At 52.7% G+C, this 18,419-nt stretch overlaps 1 protein-coding gene across 1 annotated transcript; it reads right to left on the reverse strand.

Annotated features, from left to right (window-relative positions):
• Positions 1-1,064: 1,064 nt before the first annotated feature.
• On the reverse strand, positions 1,065-9,918 carry CUNH15orf39 (chromosome unknown C15orf39 homolog; the record flags this gene model as incomplete). The annotated part of the gene is made up of 2 exons (XM_041418954.1): positions 9,804-9,918; positions 1,065-2,512 (listed from the first exon to the last, which is right to left on the reverse strand). A coding segment is annotated over exon 2 (1,401 nt), but the record flags the coding sequence as incomplete, so codon positions are not given.
• Positions 9,919-18,419: the final 8,501 nt, after the last annotated feature.

The raw sequence follows: 18,419 nt of genomic DNA on the forward strand, positions 1-18,419 counted from the left end.
ACTGAACAAATTTTTTCCATGTTACCTTCTCACGGCTCTAAAGTTAAAATGTTTCCAGTTCATAGACTTAGGTTATAAGTTTGTAACCTCCCAGTTAGAAACCTGCAGCATGGCAATTTGAAAACTTGCATTGTTGGTGATTCCCCCTGACAGCTCCCGGGAATGAGTGTTCAAACTTCAGTGGTACAGGGGATACATCGCTGGCTGAGAGATGCTCGGCTCCTTGAGCTGAGCAGAATCATCTGTGTCGCTGTCCTGTCATCCTGTTTGCCAAGGGCCCTGGCACAGGGATGACAGAGAACACCGTGCAGGTTCAGAACAGAAAGGGCCAGCTGTGACAGCTGCAGCTGGCCTAGAGCTGCACAGATCATTTGGCCTAGCAGACACCAACTCAGCCAGCCTAGCTCAGGAGAAGAGAGAAGTAAACAAGTCCCCAAGCCTGCGAATGGTAGGTTTGATTTAAGTTCACACAGGGACTGCTGCTGATGGTGCAGACACGATTGTGACATACACGCACCAAAGTTCATGCAGCAACAACCAACATCTATTGAAGTGCACCCCCTTCCACAGGGCTTTGAATTTCCTGCTTGCTCTTGCAGGCATGACTGATAAAGGTCTAACTCTGCCCAGCTCACTGGCCAATGCTACAGGTGCTTTGGCGGCTCAGAGGGATTGGCTGGGGTCCCCTTGTTTGAGCTTGAATCCAGCCTGTCATTCTCAAACCTGGGCACTTGATTACTGCTGCTGCCTAATGAGCTGGGCTGGTTGAGTTGGTGTCTGCTCTGCCAAACTACCTGTGCAGCTATAGACCACCTCTAGCTACCACAGGGGATCTCAGCCAATCCCTCTGATCATGGATGCACTGCTATCATTGCCCAATGGGCTGGGCAGAGTTCAGATCTTTAGCCAATTTCCTTAGTGTGAGAGTGGATTTGAAACCCCTAGAAAAAGACCTTTCAGACAATAAACCTTGGCTGTTGCTGCATGAGCGTGGTGTGTGCTTGTCCCATTCCTGTCTCCAACACCCAAGGGACACAAAGGTGTCCCTTGCCTGGGGAGCTTGCCTGCCAGCCCCCTCCTGTCTCAGAAAACATCTCACTGAGCCCACCGCAGCCCCCAGGAAGCTTCTCTGGGGTGCAGACAGGCTGGAAGGCGCTGCTGTGCCTCGGTGCTGCTGGCCACTGCGGACTGTCTGCCCTGTGCTGCTCACAGCCCGGCTCCGTGCCGGGAAAGGAGCCGTGGAACACGGATGCATCGCCCGGGCTGACGGCAGAGCCCGGGTACCCGCTGTTCCTGGGCAGCTCGGCATCCCTGGGGGGCTCAGCATCCCTCAGCGCTGCCCCCAGCCTGGCACCCGCTGTCCTCGGCACGTAGGGCTCCAAGGGGCTGGGAAAGTAACTCCTGGGCTCCTGGGACTTGAGGTAGGTGCTGGGAAAGGGCTCCCTGCTTCCCACGTAGCCAAAGCTGGGCAGGGCACTGGGCTCCCCCACAGCGGGAGCCGGGGGGTGGTAGAGGGGACCAGATCTGTGGGGTGACAGCGGGTATGGGGGGGGTGGGAAGCACATTGCTGACCTCTCCTGGATCACTGGGCTGGTATCAGGTGGCTGGAGCTTGGGCCAGGGGTCCAGGCAGAGGCTGGGCACCTCTGGCACCTTCTTCTGGCTCTGGGCAGAGGGACAACTTGCTTCCAGGAACGGGGTGCTGGGGGGTGGCGGCCCATACTTATCAAAGGTGATGCAGTAGTGGGGTAAGGTGGCTGGGGAGCTCATCTGCTCTGTGGAAGGCAGGGCCAGGCTGGAGGGCAGTGGCAGAAGGCTCTGGTTGGCACCAGTACTGCTCTTGTGGGGCTCGCTGGGGTGCAGAGGGTGGGTGGCAGGGGGTAGGGCCCAGTTTGCCTCCCCTGGTCGTTGCTGCAGGCTCTCTGTTTGTGTTCCCAGTAGCAGAGCCATCCTGGGAGCCAGGAAGGAAGCAGGGGCTCCATACACCGGCTTGGGGACTGCTACAGGAGCTGCCTTCTTCACCACTACTGGCTTCTTCACCGGCAAGGGACACCTGGGACTGTCCAGCTTCTTTCTGGCCATAAGCTGCTCCTGGCTCAGGCTGTCCTTGCTCTTCTGGGTGTCCGGGGGCTGCAGCCTGGTGCCCAGGCTCTCTGCTGGGTACAGCAGGAAGCCCAGCAGTGGCCCCTCAGCTGGCACAGGCTGGCCCAGGGCACCGGGGCTGTAGTGCAGGTAGGTGGGCGTGGGGCTCCAGCCAGCCAGGGGCTGCTCAGGGCCCTTGGGGCTCTGCAGCGGGCAGGCAAAGTAGGAGCCCTTGTAGCTGAAATGGTTTTCAGAGCCAGGGTGGGGCACGGGGCTGGATGTGCCTGGGATTTTGCCGGGCAGGAAGCTGGGGGCGGGCTCCAGACGAGGCAGCTTCTTGAAAATCACGGGCCCTGCAGACCGCGAGCACCGTTTGGAGGCCATTTACACCTTGGTGCCCGTGTCCCCACAGGAGAGGTGAGCTGGCCTACCTGGAAAAGAGAGAGAATGAGCCATGAGCAAATCAAGTCCCCATAGCAGCAGCCTGTGATGGCACAGGGTGACACAGGGTTACAAGCCACCGCATGAGGTGAGGGTGTGGTGGCTAGCAGCTGGCCTGGAGGCCTGACAGTTACAGATAACCCTAATTATAACTTGACCAGTCCAGGCCGTTGGGGAACCAGTCTTGGCCGTTAGGCATGCAGGCAGCCATTGGCCAGTAAGCCGGGCGGTAACTAATTTCAGCCAATCAGGACCAACCACGCGGGATTTCTGAAGCTATATAGAGATGTCACGACCTGCTAGTACAAGCAGGGGTCCTGATGGTTTGTTTTAGTGCAAAACACTCAGAGTGCAAAAACACACAGCAGGGGACTTTCAATGGCAGCACGGCACTTTTATTGAGTGCCAACAACAATTATGTGACAGAGAAGAGAGACAGATGTAAGAAAGCAAAGTAAAGGAGAGAGAGAGAAAAGGGGGTATAGCTACCAACGGAGAGATGAAGTCCTCGTGGTCCAGCCAACAGATTAGTCTTCATTCCGTCAGAGATCACCAAAATTAACTCAGAAAGTTACTTATTTATAGTCTTCGTATAAAGCGAGTGACATATGGCCAAGAGGTGCAGAAATTCATGAGCTATTGTGATGAGACCTGCTGCTCCATGAAGCAGGTGTAAGAGTACAGAGCAAGTCACTATGGACCAGTCCCTGCCCGAAGCAGTGTACCGTGGTGGCACAGCAAGCACACCTGTGAACAATCACTTGGCGAGCATCCACCTCAACCAGGCCAGAACTCCAGTCAGGATCTTCAGATCTTAGTCTCTGTCCTTGCAACGGGCGTGACACAAATGAGGGAAACTTTGGGCTGTCTCTTACAAAAGGGATCTGCATGCAAAAAAAATTTGCTGTTGCCACGTGAACCTTGAGTGTTGTGTCGTGTGTCCATCTTGACTGTAAGAGGTGGTGAACCCAACGTGATTGGCAGCAGCTTGCCCTGCAGAGAGCGGGGAGATGGAGCCTAGTGGAGAGGCAGCCAGGTGAGCTGCCAGGAGTGCACAGAGCTGCAGAGAGTCCAGACCATTGCAAATAGAAGAAGTGTCCACTGGGAACACGGAGACTCAAGTCTCATTGGAGGAAAAGGCTGTTTTACAGGTGTGGACCCTCTTTTTATGCAAACTGGGATAAAATATTGTGAACAGGCTCTACAAGCCTTGCTGTCATGGTGTAAGAGGCCTGGACTGGGCACAACCATGGATGCTGCTTTTCATGTACAAACAAGGGAGCAGGCTGGCGATCCGATATTTGACTCTACCTCATGAGGTGACAAAACAACTAAAGACTTTTAAATGACCTGGCGTTTGGTACTGGACACTTTAAAACAGATAAAAGTCGAGTGGAGGGCAAAAGCCGCAGCTGAGGCGCTGTGGGCACACGCACTGGATTTCCCGTAAGCATGGACAGCAGGGGGAATCCGGGCAGGAGTGAATGCCACCTCAGGCGTGCGGGCAGAGAGGTCGGGCAAGAAATCGACAGGGGAGCAGCCATTACCAGAGCCCCCTGTCCACTGTACCCCGCCAGCAATGGAGGCGTTTGCACAGCACTGAGCCCGCCCACATCGCGGCCACCGGAGCCATCGCTGTGCTTCGCACCGCTGCTAACGGGCTCGGCACGCCCCTGCGCGCAGCTGGGCGGGCAGCTCAGCACGGCTTGGCACACCCACCAACGGCGCGGGCAGAGCCCAGAAGTCAAGCAGTGCCCAGTGCTGGAAGGGAGCTTGCCAGTGCCTGGGACTGCAGGACGTGGTACCCTGCTGCATGCACAGCCAGGGCTTGGGAAGCCCAAGGAACGCTTTTCATTATTAAACTCACAACATCCTAACAGGGGGAACCCAAGCTATCACACTCTTGCTGACCTGCAAGGGAACACTTCCAGCGCACTACCAATCTCCAACTACAATCTGGTCAGCTTCTGGAGGCAGGTAAAAGTGATTGCCATTGCAGATGGGGATCTCAAAGGCACGGAAAAGATCTCTGTGTCCATGCCTCCACTGTCATCAGGTGGCTCAAAGCCTATGGGCGGGACGATCGGAGCTTTCCCAGTGCTGAGATGTTTCCCCCAAATGGCAGGTCCTCTCTGAACTGCACCAGCCAGCCGCCAAAACTGCACTGTGGTCTCCGGCAGTAGCAAGGATGTTACTGCTTCTTACTGCCAAGGAGACGGCACCTTCTGATATCAAACAGATAGCAAAGCTGCTCTGTACCCCACTTCAGTATATGATGTTCGAGTTCACCTGGCAGCGATCTGCAAAGGATCAAAAGCAAGCACAATTTAGAGGTACCGCAGCAAGATCCACGCTTTGGAGCTAGGATTTCTCAGCTTATGGGGCTCATACCGACTCAAGAGGTATTCCATGATCAAACGGAGCCCCACGGAACCACGCAATTCATAGAGAGGACACAAGATGCCATGGAAAAGCAAATAATAAATAATGATGCAAGAAATCAATAATTGAAAAGTGACATGGGATAATGCAAATGAGGACTGCAAAAGGGCTATAGATTTGTTACCAAAAGAAAATCCATCCTGAAATAAACTAATTTATGATGTGCTGAAGTTAGGACTAAATCAGATAGTATTGCTTTGTTAACTGATTCTGTCTTGGTTTGAAAGACAGGTGTCTGCTAATGAAGGCAGGAGCCTCCCTCGGAATGGAAAATGTAAACTCCATCCCTCTGACTTACAGTGTGGAATTTAAGGGGCTCTCAGGCAAAGATATGAGAATAGGTATAACAGTTCTTTACTGGTATGTATAAATTTTAAAAAAACCCCTACAATTTAATAGGAATATTAAAATAAAATGTAGTAGTACAAAAAAAAGCCCAAAAAACCAAAACACTGATAGAGTCAGAATATGACCTGACACCCTGTGGGTCAGGGTGTTGGTAGCAGTCCAATTAAATTAAGTGGTCGCTGCACTCCACCTGCAGTGACAGGTATGGTTCTGCTGGAGCAGGGATCCTGTAGAAGGGTGAATTTTCCCGTGAAGGTCCAGTGGTAACGTAGAAGGGTCTGGTCTTCCTCTGGGAATTCAGTGGGCAAAAGCTGCTGTGGCGTTTCATATGTCAGATTCTACCCAGGCAGGAATGCTTGGCTCCTCCCCCTGGGTGGAGCATCTCACAATACGATGATGGAATTTTATCAGCCCTGCAGGGACACTCAATGGCCCATTAACAGGAGATATCTCCCCAAGGGAGGATAGGTCATGGAAGAGATAAAGAACCCTGCCCCACCTGGTTTTAATGGGGTTAAGATGGCAATAGAATATATACTTTTGGTGACATCTTGCATTGCAACCCAAGACAGATTCTTTAGCAGCTGCTGTTAACACACCGATGTTATGGCTGTAGGCAACAAGGTCACCTGAAAGTGAACTGTCCCTGTAAGTCTAACCCACTGGGGACATATCAAAAGCAGAGGCATGATAGTTTTAAAGTTAACAGTTTGTAAGCAAGTTAAATGCTATTTTCTTTGTCTGTATAACTGGGTTATGAATGTGAATAGTGTGCAGCATACCACCCTGAGAAGCTGTGCTTGATGGCTCTTGGACATGCTTAAAAAATCCTTTTTGATGGTATGTGGAATACACAACAACTGGTAAGGCTAGACTTGAGTTGGAGTTGGATGCAGAGACTCACCCGACCTAGGCTTATTATTTGTGTCAATTATTTTGGACATTGTGCAGTGTTTGTCATCCTGTCTGCAAAGGGCCCTGCAGAAGATGACAAACATTGCCTTTGCATTTAAAAACAGAAAGGGGGAACTGTGGTGGCTAACAACAGGCCTGCAGGCCTCACAGTTAAAGATAACCCCAATTCCAACTCAAGCAGTCTGGGCCCTTGGGGAACCAGTCTAGGCAGTCAGGGATGCAGACAGCCACTGGACAGTAGGCTGGGTGGTAACTAAATTCAGCCAAGACCAACCGTGTGGACTTTCTGAAAATACATAAAGGGAACTGCAATTAAAAAAAAATTCCTGCTGCCACATGAACCTCAAGTGTGGTGTCATGTGTCAGTCTCGGCTGCGACGTGAGGGCAACCCAGGTTCTTGTTAATTGATCCCTTGGGGGGATTAGAGTGAAACGATGCTGAATAAATGGTGTTTATAAATACATATATATACACAAATATGGGGTTTATTTTAGAATAATTTGGTTGCAGTGTTTTGGCTATTATATACTGTAGTAAAGCAATATAAAAGCAAAAAAAAATTCAAAAATGCCTATGGAAAAGAAAGGGAAGAAAAGGGTAAGAGTAGAAAGATCCCAGCACCCATGGATCTTCCAACAAGACTGGGAGGTCTCAATTCCACGGTGATGATCTCCCTGGGGTGAGGGAAGTGCAGGAAACACAAAGTTCCAGGGGTTAACATAATGCTCAGGCTCGGTGGGAACGCCCAGGTAACTCCCCTGGGTTAGGGAGTTTTACTCTGGATGATGTAACTCTGTGGATCACAGGACACCTGAGTGTATCTGTTTGCTTGTGACTCAACTGTTTGTAGGTGCAGTTGAGAGGCCAATTATGGCCCATCAGAGGGGATGAATATCTGCAGGCTATCTTTGAATGACCCCAAGCCCAGGGATGGACTCCCTGCAGTAGGATCTCCTCCATTTTTGGGTGGTTTTTCTCGTTTTGCGGCAGCGTTAGCAGAGAAGCCAAGGAGGAAATGGAGGAAGAGCACGTGCAGATAAGATAACAGCCACATCAACAGCAGGGGAAGCAGAGCAGATATGGAGAGAGACTTGTGGGGGAGATAAGGGAGCGAGCCACTGGTGCTGCTGCAGCTTTGTTGGGAGGGGACCAGAGCTTCCCTGCTCACCCCAAAACAGCACAGCTGAGGCTGCAGCCCTCCCTGAGCCTTCCTGGTGGGTTTCTCATGCAAGCTTCAACAATTGATCTCTTCCCAGGAAGGACACTGTTTCCCTGGAATTCCCTGGAAACCCCCACGGGAGCTTCCCTCCCTGCTTGTTCCCTTGGAAGCAGCTCCCCCACACACCATTTCCAATAGTTTTATCCTCAGGATAAGTGCTTGGGGCTATTCCCAAGATGTGCAGTACCAATTCAATTTGCCAGCACTTAGATCCAGGGAAAACGGCTCCCTTCAAATGGAAGCAAGCTTGAAGAAAACCCGTGCATGGGTTTTTTTCCTTCTAAAAGGGATCTCTTGGGAGGGTGGTGTTTAAGTCCATCTCCCTGGGAGATGCTGCTTGGGAGGGCCATGTAGGCATGGGACCCCTTCCCAGCTGGGACAATGTTAGGGGTGACAAGCTGGGACAGAAATCCAGGATCTTGTGAGGCCTGAAGTTTCCCCACAGCTGCTTCCCCTTCCCTGAAGCCCCGGGGATCTGCAACTCCCCACCGTGGGGATATTGTGACACGGGCCCCGCTGTCACCACGGGATCGGGTGACGCCACCCGGGCACGATGCAGTCGCCTTGTTTCACCCAGCTCCGAGTTAAATTCTGGCTGGAGGGCTGCAGAGCAGGACGAGTGATCCCACTGCAGGGCCGGAGACAGGCACAGGGATTGTCTGATAGGGCTGAGCTCATTAACGAAATTCGGGAGAGGGGCTCCCTCTCTCCATGAAATCCACAGGGACTCTTGTCCAACCAGTGCCATCCTCACACCTGCGCCTGGCCAGGAAAACTGCTCTGCTTTTGCTGTCACCATCAGCCTTTTCCCTCTGGGACTGTCCCAGCCAGCGGGCCAGGAGAGGGACACGTGGGAATCAGCGCTGGGGGGATGCTTGCAAGAAGCCCAACACACGCAGCCAGTAATTCCGAGACCCTACAGCTGGGAAAAGCAGCGGGTGGAATAAACACAACCCGTTATTCCTCTTTTGTAATATTCTTTCCTTTTTCCCCCCTTCCCTCTCCTCAGGGCTTTTTCCCACTCGGGGCCGTTCGGCCGGGAGGGAGTCAAAGTAAAACCAAGCGCAGGGGGAACCCGCGCCGCCAGCAGCGAAACCTCCCTGATAAGCTCCCGCGGGAGCCTCGGCTGCCGCGTTCCGGGTGTCCAAAGGACACGGGAGGGCTCCCGCTCCTCCTCGGCCTGCCAAGGCCGTGGGGAACACCTCGGCCTTCTCTTTTTGCCCCGACAGCTGCCAGCAATGCGCCCGGCCGTGTTATCAGCGGGGCACGCGGGCTCCCCGGCATTTCCTGCCCGGGATGCGGTGCCCGGAGCGGGAGCCTCTCCCCGCAGTCTCCCGCCTCCTCCATCGCCGCGTGATGCCAAAACCAGCCGCCAGCTCCCGGCCAACCCGCAGCCATCGAGCCATAAAAGCTCCCAAAGCCGCTGGCAGCCAGCAAGCCCAGCCCCCCGAGGCGCTGCGGCACGGGGGGTTCCCGGGCTCTCCCCGGACTCCAGCGGGAAGGAGGCGGATTCCCCCGGCCGGCTGCAATCCCGGTTTCACAACCTCGGCGACTTTGGGATCCTGCCGAGGAGCTCACGGCTCCCATGGCCGGCGGGTTCGGAGGAGCTCACCGGCACCGCTCCCCCAAACTTCGGGCATTTGCGGGAACAAACAAGAGGCCTCAGCCGTCCCAGCTCCCTCATTCCGCTGCTTGTCCCTTTTCCACCAAGTTTGCAGCTCCCCGGCTTCTCCCAGGCGGGCAAAAGCCCAGCCGGATCCTTGCCGTGGACCAAGCCAGCTGCTTTTCAAGGCAGTATCCCTCTGGAATGCACGCACCGAGCCACGGCTGCTCTGAGATTAAACTTGAATCCACCTCTCTCCCCCAAGAAATACTCGCTTGTATTTAAAAAAATCCCCAAAACTTCACGGAGCTATCAGCAGTCACCAGAAGGGGTGACCGCGTCCCCTTCTACCGGGGGGATTAAAACCCCTCCAAAAGGCACGGATCCCATCCCGGCCCATCGATGCCGCTCCCATCCGAGGTTGGGCACGGTCACGGCCGGGAGCCCCTCGCTGCTCGCAGGCCCTTGCCAGGACACGAGGTGTGGATGCGGCAGGGCTGGGTGGCCGTGGCCGTCCTTCTGTCCCCTCGGCACAGCCGCGGCCGCCGCATCAGTGCGGGCAACGCTGCGGCGACCCCCACGAGAAACCTCTCGCAGGAGCTGGAGCGCACTCACGCTGCGAATCTCGGCCGCATGATCCAAAGTGTCCATAAATGGGTAAAATCCCGGGATCCGCAGCCGCCCCGCTGCCCCCGCATCCCTCCGCTCCGCCGCGGCTCCGGGGGACGCGCATCCCTCCGGGCCCGCACTCACCTGCGGCTGCGGCGCGGTGCCCGCCCCGGCGCATCGCTACGGGCTCGGCCGGGGGCTCGCTGCGGACGGGGAACGGGGGGGCCGCTGCCCTCCTCGGCCGGCAGCCCGCCTTGTGCGGAGGAAGTGGGAGGAGGAGGAGGAGGTGGAGAAGGAGGAGCACTGGGTGTGCGTGTGGGCCGGCCGGAGGAGGGGAGGGGACGGGACGGGACAGCAGAGGACGGCCCAGACACGTGCGCGCTGAACTGGTCGGGGTCTGCCCCTGAGCTGGCAGCGGGGACTCTCGGGACGGGGACCTGCCCCGCGCTGCATGGGGGGACACCCGTAGCCGGGGAGCCGCTGTACGGAGGGATCCCCGTTGCAGCGAGCCCCCCGTTACAGAGGAGGCGCCGCATGGGGAGCCCACGGTGGTGGGGGGAGCGTTATTAAGGGCAGTCCTCATTTTACGGTGCCTCATTTAGGGGACCCCCATTTTTCGGAGGCCCCAGTGAAGGGGCCACCATTTCAGGCAGTCCCCATTAGGAACTACCCTCCTATTTAGGGGCGACCGCATTAGGGAGGAGCGACTTTAATGGCACTCTCCTTTCAAGCAGTCCCCAATAGGGAGGGAACCCCTGAAGGACCCCCCCACTTACAGGCAGTGCTCATTAGGGAGGTGCCCCCAATTACAGGCACCCCCATAAGGGAGGACCCCCATCGAGGGGACCCCCGGTGCAGGCGTTGCCGGCGAAGTCACGGCTCACGGCAGGTGGTGTGGCTGTGGAACATCGAGGGCTCGGTAAAAACTCCGTGCCGCCCAATCCAGTTTAGGGGCTCCACGGCCGCCTGAGTAACAAATTGTTCAAAAACACGCGCACAGCTCACCCCCACAGCAAAGACCTTAATATGTAACATTTTGTGATGAATTGGCGCTGCTTAATAAAGGCGTGTATCATCTTGAGCCATGAGTGCACCTCAGGCGGAGCCACCCGCCCTGTATCCGCGTGAAAAATAACATGTGCTTCTTAGAACTCCAGCGGTGTTAAGGAGTTTTATTTCCGAATTTCCGTGACACAGGCAGTCCCCGTGAAGAGGATCCCCCACTGCAGCCCATACACTGTGGGGATTCCTGTGAAACAGGAGCTCCCCCGTTGCAGAGCACGGAGGAGCCTTCCCCAGGCTGAGCTCACCGGGATGTGGCCGGAGATCCGGCTCTGGCAGGATACAACTCCTTGTGTCCACAAAAAATCACTTCCCCATCTGGTCTGCAGAGTCAGGGATCCGCTGGCAGCCTGGGGTGGCCTGGGGATGGCTTCTGAGCCCCCTCACGGTCACTCTCCGCCCCAAAGCAGAGCCCCTCCTCCTGCATTTAACCCCTGCCAGCCCCAAGCATTAACACGGAGCGTTTATCTAAGGAGTCGCGTCTGGAAAAGTCCATGCAAACATTCCCAGACTAATCATTAACCCTCATAAAAGGCACGTAAATATGATTAACCCAGTGACACAGATCCTGGGAGATTAAGTGCGTTGCCCAAGGCCCTGGAGTGAAGCAGTGGCAGAGGCTCAGCTCCCTCAGGCAGTGAGAAATAAGGATTTCCAAATGAAAAAGAAATAATTTCCCTTTTTCATTACTTCGTAGAACAAAGACCGAGAAAGCAGGGTTTAAAGTCTCCTCTCCTTGGCCTCACAAGCATTATTTTCCACTTACAGGTTTAATTTATAGCAGTTTTGTGGCAGCAGCCAAGAAAGCAAGGATCTGGGAGGAGCAGGCATGGAATTCCCAGTCCCTTGGCTCCAAAGTTTACACACCACTGCTTTGTCTGGAGCTCATCGATCAGGTGAGTGCAGGTGCTGCTATTAATATTCTCTTTGTCAAATGGTAATGCAATTAGAGAATAGTTATGACATTCAATTATGAGCTGTTACATATTAGTGTGCAACACAGAATAGTTAATATATATTAAAACAAACAAATGGGCGGATAATACAAGTTGTTATTTAGAATGATGGGCATTAAAACTATCAGTGTTAATTTTGACCTGACTGAACAGAATCACAATTCCCACAAAATGGCAGATAATCCCTTTTAACTTGACTTGGCTCATACATTTACATAACTTTACTCAAGAAACACCTTTCCTCATCCTGGTTTGGCCACATCCCTGCTGCCAGGTATCCAGCTGGACTCTGAAAGCTAAATTTCAACAACATTTTCTCAATCTTGCATTTCTCTGGTGCAGAAAGGGGAGTTTCTACCTGCTGTCTCAGCAAATACCTGCTGTTTTGTTCTTTCTCCTGTGAATTTCCTTCTCTCAGTTTCCCGTGTGGTTCATCGCTGCCTTAGCAACTCAGATGATCTGAGCTGCTCCTTGCCGAGGCATCAAACCTGCTGAAACAGGAGACACCAACTTAAAAAAACACCCCTCGTTATTTAACTTTAATTGTTTTATTTTTATATTCATTTTTAAAGACTTGGGAGTGTGTCTTTGGGGGTAAGGTAGGTGGTGATTCCCACTCAGGGCATGGCCATTCCCACCCTTTTTGCCCCTCCAGCCATCAGCATCCTCTGTTTGGCACCCAGTGATGGGAGCAGCCCCAGCATCCCCACAGGGTTGCTGTGAGCCCAGCGAGGTGAGGATTTGACTGATTCAGTCAAATTTTGTCTGTGTGGTTTTCAATTCTCTTTCTGAGGCTTCTCAGCATCTCTGTTCAATCTGTTGTTTGCTGGGCTGTTGCTCCCCCAGGAAACCTGCTGGATTCACATTGTCACTGCCTGCAGGGTCTCCAAATTCCATGTCCCTGTGGGACACCCCTCCTGGGGTTCACCCTGGCAGACACAGGGATGTGGGGGCTCCAGGTAGGATTACAGGCATCCAGGCAGCACCTGGAGTTCACTGCTGCTGCCCAGCCACACCACTTCTCCCATACCCCAAAAAGGGTTGGTTCTTGTCCCAGCTTTTGCTCCCCAGTTTGTCCAGGTTCTAATTAAGCCCCCAGTAGGGTTTAATCCCCTCTAGGAGGGCAGAACCCAGAGTGATACTGGCCAGGGGCTGGAGTGATGGAGAAAGGTGGGTGGTTCCCAGCTCACAGGCCTATCCATCGCCTCTTCCTGTGGCACATCTGTCCAGGAACATCTACCTTCATTCCTTTTCCCTTTTTTTCCCCTCTTCCCTTTGATTTGCTTCCCCATTAAGTCATGCTTTAGGTTTGGTAGAGATGAGCTACACAACTGATCCCCTGGTGACAGGGAGAGGTGGCACTTAAAGGTCACCTGCTGCCACAAACCCTGCAGCTTCCCTGGTTCTAAACACAGCAGCCCTTGGGTTTGCTCCTAGGGAACAGAGAACCCCTCTCCATGCCTCACATCATCTGGCAATCCCCCAAATCATCCAACAGAGCCAAAACAGAGATGGTTTCTTTGGCTCAGGAGCCATTTGGAGGGGAGTGGGAGATGGATGGGGTCCTCCTCTACAGCTGTAACATGTCCCATGAATGGAATGAAGGCAAATCCCCTCGGTCCCCCAAAAAATTCCCAAATTCCATCCCACTGCATGAAATTTGGGACACCAGCACCTGTTCTCTGTCCAAGAGGACAAGAGGGAGCTTTATCCCACCCCACCATCCCTAGGGCTCCTGCCAGGGACTTCCCAGCCTTGTTAGCAGCTCTTGCCTTGGAGACATCCTTGGTGGTAGCAGCACCCCTGATGAGGCTCTAATTAGTGAGCTAATTGGAATAAGAGAGCTGTACAGACAGTCCCAATGCACAGCCCGCTGCAGGAGAGGGACAGAGGAAAACAGGGAAGAGATGGAGTGGTGGGGGGAAGATTAAGGAGGGTTATAGGGAGGGCTCCCAACAGCTGCCATTGTGGTTAAATTTAAAGCACACTTATTGTGAAGAGAAGGATCCAGGTTTCCTCATCCCACTCATTTCTTCTGGAGCCAAGAAGGAGTTAAAGCCTTGGAAGCTGCCAGCTCCTTCCAAGCCTCCAAGTGACTGCTGGCAGAGAGAGAAGGAGACCCAAACATCCTCTGAAATGCCCACTCCCTCGTCTCTCTCTGTCCTGGAAATCAGATCACATGGTCTGAGAATTTTTTGGGGTGGGTCTTTACAGCTTCTCCCACCCCTCTTTGCTCTGGATCTCCTTCTATGAGAGATATTCTCCTTCTATTCTTTCTTCCTCTTTCCTAAGATCCCCTTTTAGGTTGAACTAGGAGAAAATTATGTCTGGAACTGGATGATTTTTGGAGTCCCTTACAACCCAAACCATTCTATGACTCAGAAAATATGGTGTGGGCAAGTCTGGTTGCTCATCCAACATTTTTCCAGCTTTATCTTCTTCAAAACTTTGATTTGGATCCTGCCAGGGCTTAGAGTTCTTGGTAAATAAATAAAAATCCCAACCTGCTCTGCTTGCTGCCCCAGGAAAGCAATAAAGACAAGGCCCAGCAACCCAGAGATGCAGGTACCTCATTACCGCTAGACAATTATCCATAGGTAATGAGATATCCAAGCCCCAGCAGAGCAGAGTGGGGATAAATCCCCAAGGGACATGAAAGATCATCACATTCCCACCCAGAATCAAGGAATCAAGCAGACCCCACCAGCCAAGAGGGTTTTTCTCTGCTAAGTCATTCCCTCAGCAAGCTGCTCTCCAAGGAACACTGAAAACAAAACTAATCCTGTTCTCCCAGGAGGAGGAATCCAAAAATAACCCTGTGGATGAATGAGCAGCACAAAGCCAAGTGCTGAGCTCGGGTTGAGTTTGGGAGCTGAAAGCTTTCCAGCTCCATGTTCCCACTTGAATTACTGCCCGGGCATTCACACGCCGTTCCCGCGCTTCATTATAAAAAAGCCGTGGTGTTTCTTTTTGCTTTTGTTTCCCAGTACGGGATGTGAAATCCTGCAAAACCCTGGGGGAGGATGCAGGGAGGGAGAAGCTCCTTGGAGCAGCCTGCAGGCTGGTGGAACCCATCCAAAGCTGGGGAGAGTCTCTTGTGCATGGGGACATTGGCCTGGAGTCCACAGCTCCAGCGCCAAATTCCTGGCTGGACTTGCTAAGCTTGGCACGTTTGGATGCTCCTCTGTGGGAAGTCCTGGCACAGTGGCAGCACTGGGGATGCTCCTGACATGCTCCCTGCTCTCTCAGCAGGCAGGATGCAGGTGCTGGGGTGGCTCACCTGCTCCCTGCCTGCAAGAAGGAAACACCCCCAAACCAAAGGATGGATACCCATGGAACATCCAGACTAGTCCCACGGCACAGTTTCTCACAAGCATCCTGGGGCATGAGAGAAGACCTTCAGCAGGAATCTCACACCCAGGAGTAGAGATTCCTGGGCTGGGATTCCCCTGTGAACCCCACCTCCGCATCCTGCCCTTCCAGGGGCAGCAGCCCCCTACCTGGGTTTGTTCCCTGGGCACCTCCAGGGACATCCCAGCATTCCTGGTTCAGAGGAAGAGAGCAGCCAGGGCAGGGAAACCACCTTGCTCAGTGCAGTGTGGTGAGGAATAGCCCTGTGGTCTTGGAAAAGCCTTGGTGCGGTCACAGCTGACTCAGGGAAGCTGGCGAGCTGCCCCCAGCTCTGGCCAGTAGCAGCTGTGCAGTCCCAGCCACAGAACACCGGGAGGAGCACAGAGAGGAGGCAGCCCCGTGCCCAAACACCCCTCACCTCCCTGGGCTCCAAAACAAAGCCGAGTCTCTCTGTGGGGACAGAAGCAGCGCCCATGTTTGGGAAGCTGGCCTCAGTGGCACAGCTGGGACTGGGGTGCCATCCCTACTGCCCTGGCTGCTGGCCGGGGGCCCCACGTCCCTGAGGATCCTTCCAGAGGCTCTGGAGCCATGGCTCTCAGGGATCTGCATCCTAATAAGCACCATGATGTAACTCTGAGTAAGCCTTGCAAGGGATCAGCCTGAGGAAGCTGCTGTTTCTTACCTGGTTTTTTTTCCCCTCCCTTTGTTGAGGTCACCCAGTTTGAACCTCTGCAACACATGGACTCTCTTCTCCTTCTCCTCCCATCTGTGGCCTCACTCCCAAAGAGAATCCCTGTGTCTGTGCCAGCACAGATGCTGCTGCCTGTACCTAAAGCTCTTAGTTAATTAATTTATTTCTACATGATTCCTAGTGTGGGAATGGCTACAGGTCTCTGTAACATCTCTGGAATCTGTCTCCACCAGTTATCTCTGATGTCCATGTCTTTGGTGTTCCTGCAGGCTATCAACCCATTAGCTGCTTCCCACACATCCAGTGTCCACAAGCCTCCCACGGATGCATCAAGATGCTCCAAAAATCTTTAAAACAGTTTTTGTTCTCTCCTAGCTGGGGTCAGGAGGAGGTTCACCTCTCCAGGGTGTTTGCATGGCATTGCTGCAGTATCTCCCGCATTCCTTTACTCTGTGTGGGAGGACAGGCATGGAATTGAGAGGAATTTGACCATTTTATTCCCTCTCCTGCCTGCAGAAACCACTGTCAATCCTGGTAATGCTTCAGTTTTCTGCAATACTCCCTGGGCCTGGGCTGGCTCCAGTGCTGCTCTGTAAGCTGCTCTCTTCCCTCCAGGGGATGGTCCATGGTGGTCTCTCCTCTTCCTCTAGGCACTGGTGGGGAGGAGGACACCAAGATGGATGAAGGTTTTCCACAGAGAAGAGCCAAGCCTCTCTGGGAACCCCAAGGACCAAAGTGGAAGGTATCAGGATCTAATGGGATTCCTGGCTACAGTGGTGGCCACGAAATCCCTGGAGCTCAGAGGCTTTTGCTGTGCCAGCAGGGGTTCCCTTTCCTGTAGGATCACCTCTTCTTCTTCCCCACTGGTGCTGAGTCTCTCAACTGAGTTCTTTCCAGCTGGCTCCACTTCCTCCATGTTACAGCGAGCCATGAGTGTCACTGCTGCTCAGCAACAAAAAATGGTGATACAGGTTATAAAAATGTTGCAGTAAGGTAGAAAAATCACAAAGAAGGACTTCATAAAATCAGGCCTGCTCTGGCTAGCCTGTCATTTCTTCTAAGGCACTTCGCAAGTTCCCATGTGAAAGCAATCCTGTTGTGAGCAGTTTGTTAGCATAACAATCTATTTCTAGGCAAAAAAACAACTGGCACCTGTATAAATTGTTTTTATACCATTAGATAGAAAAATGAAAACTATCTCTCACAAACAACTTTTTCTGCACGTACACCCCGGGGGTTTGAGTGACTAATCAATACAGAACAACAACTTGTTACTAACCAATAATTGGCAAGAAAGCTACTAATCCATTGGAGTCACACACGAGGTCTGTAAAACTGTATAAAAAGGAGTTATGTGAATAAAGAATGGGTTTTCCCACCATGAAGAAAATGGGGTCCCTTGTGATTTATTCCCATATAAAAACACCAGAAGTGATGGGAAAGGGGTGTTTTCCTCCTGGTGAGACATCTCCAAGAAGCTCCATATAGGAGGGGATGGTCCAGGAGGCCAACTGGAGCTTCACCGTCCTCCTCTCCTGGGTGGCTTGGCCTGAGGATTCAGCAGAGGAGAGAGCAGAGCATCCCCATGATCTGCCAGGGTGGATTCAGGCTCCTCTGCTCCAGTCTGCAGCCTAATTGCTGAGGTGGGAGCAGGAAGAGGAGCCTTCTCTGTTTACTCACATAGTTTCAAGGTGAGTAACACACGCTGGGCCCAGCTCTGGCTCTGTGGTGCTGTCAGAGTGAGACCTTCCCCTGGGCTGCCAGGATGGGCTGAAGAAGTTCTCAAATTGAAGGACACAAGGCTTTGAATCCTCTCCTGCACCATCCCAGAGGGCTGGGGGCTACAGAACTCTCCTTGCCTGGCACTGAGGATCTTTGTCCTCTTTTCCTCCCCTTCCTCCTTCCTTTTGGCACACAAGTGTTAGAAAATAAATAAATGTAGAAAATTTGTAAAATATAATGTGTAGGTAAGATAGAAATTTATAACTGTTTGAAGTGTGTTGTAACTTTTGGAGTGTGTAACCATAGAATGTAACCATAGAATTCAAGCAACCGTAACGAATGTTTAATCAGGGGAGGGAAGCAAGAATGCTGATTTGTATACAATGTTCTGGAAATAATGATAAATACCTGATTTATAGTCTTGTTTGTAGCTTAAGGAATGTATCATGAGTATCACGAGGAGCGAGTTGCTAAGAAAGGGGAATTGCTGGGGGTCGTTGCTTAGAGAATCTGTAATGGACTGCACGTACACATATCATATACAAGGAGATCGATGTACTATCATATACAAGGAGATCAATGTACATATCATATACAAGGAGATCAATGTACATATCATATACAAGGAGATCAATGTATCAGTGGCGTTGGAGCTCTGATTGGGGACTGCGGTCCCCAGACTCCCAGGCCCTCAATAAAGCACCACACAAAGCTTACAAGTTTTGTGTCTCTGTTGAGGCAACACAAGGAGCTGCTTTGATGCCCTCATGAGACAAATTTTCCACCGATAACAGATCCTTGTGATAACAGATCCTTGTGGTCACCCCTGTGACTGACTCATTCTTCCCAGGGGCTAAATCCTGGTTTCTTCAGCTCCCTTCAGCCACCTTGGGAAAGGGGATATCTTGTTTCCTTCATGACCACCTCTACCAAATAACCCCCTCCTGCTCAGGCCTGCCAGTCCTGACCCTGCAGCTT

The sequence above is a fragment of the Onychostruthus taczanowskii genome, unplaced genomic scaffold (genome assembly GCF_017590055.1).
Source record: "Onychostruthus taczanowskii isolate IOZ18803 unplaced genomic scaffold, ASM1759005v1 scaffold6, whole genome shotgun sequence".
Taxonomy (NCBI): Eukaryota; Metazoa; Chordata; class Aves; order Passeriformes; family Passeridae; genus Onychostruthus; species Onychostruthus taczanowskii.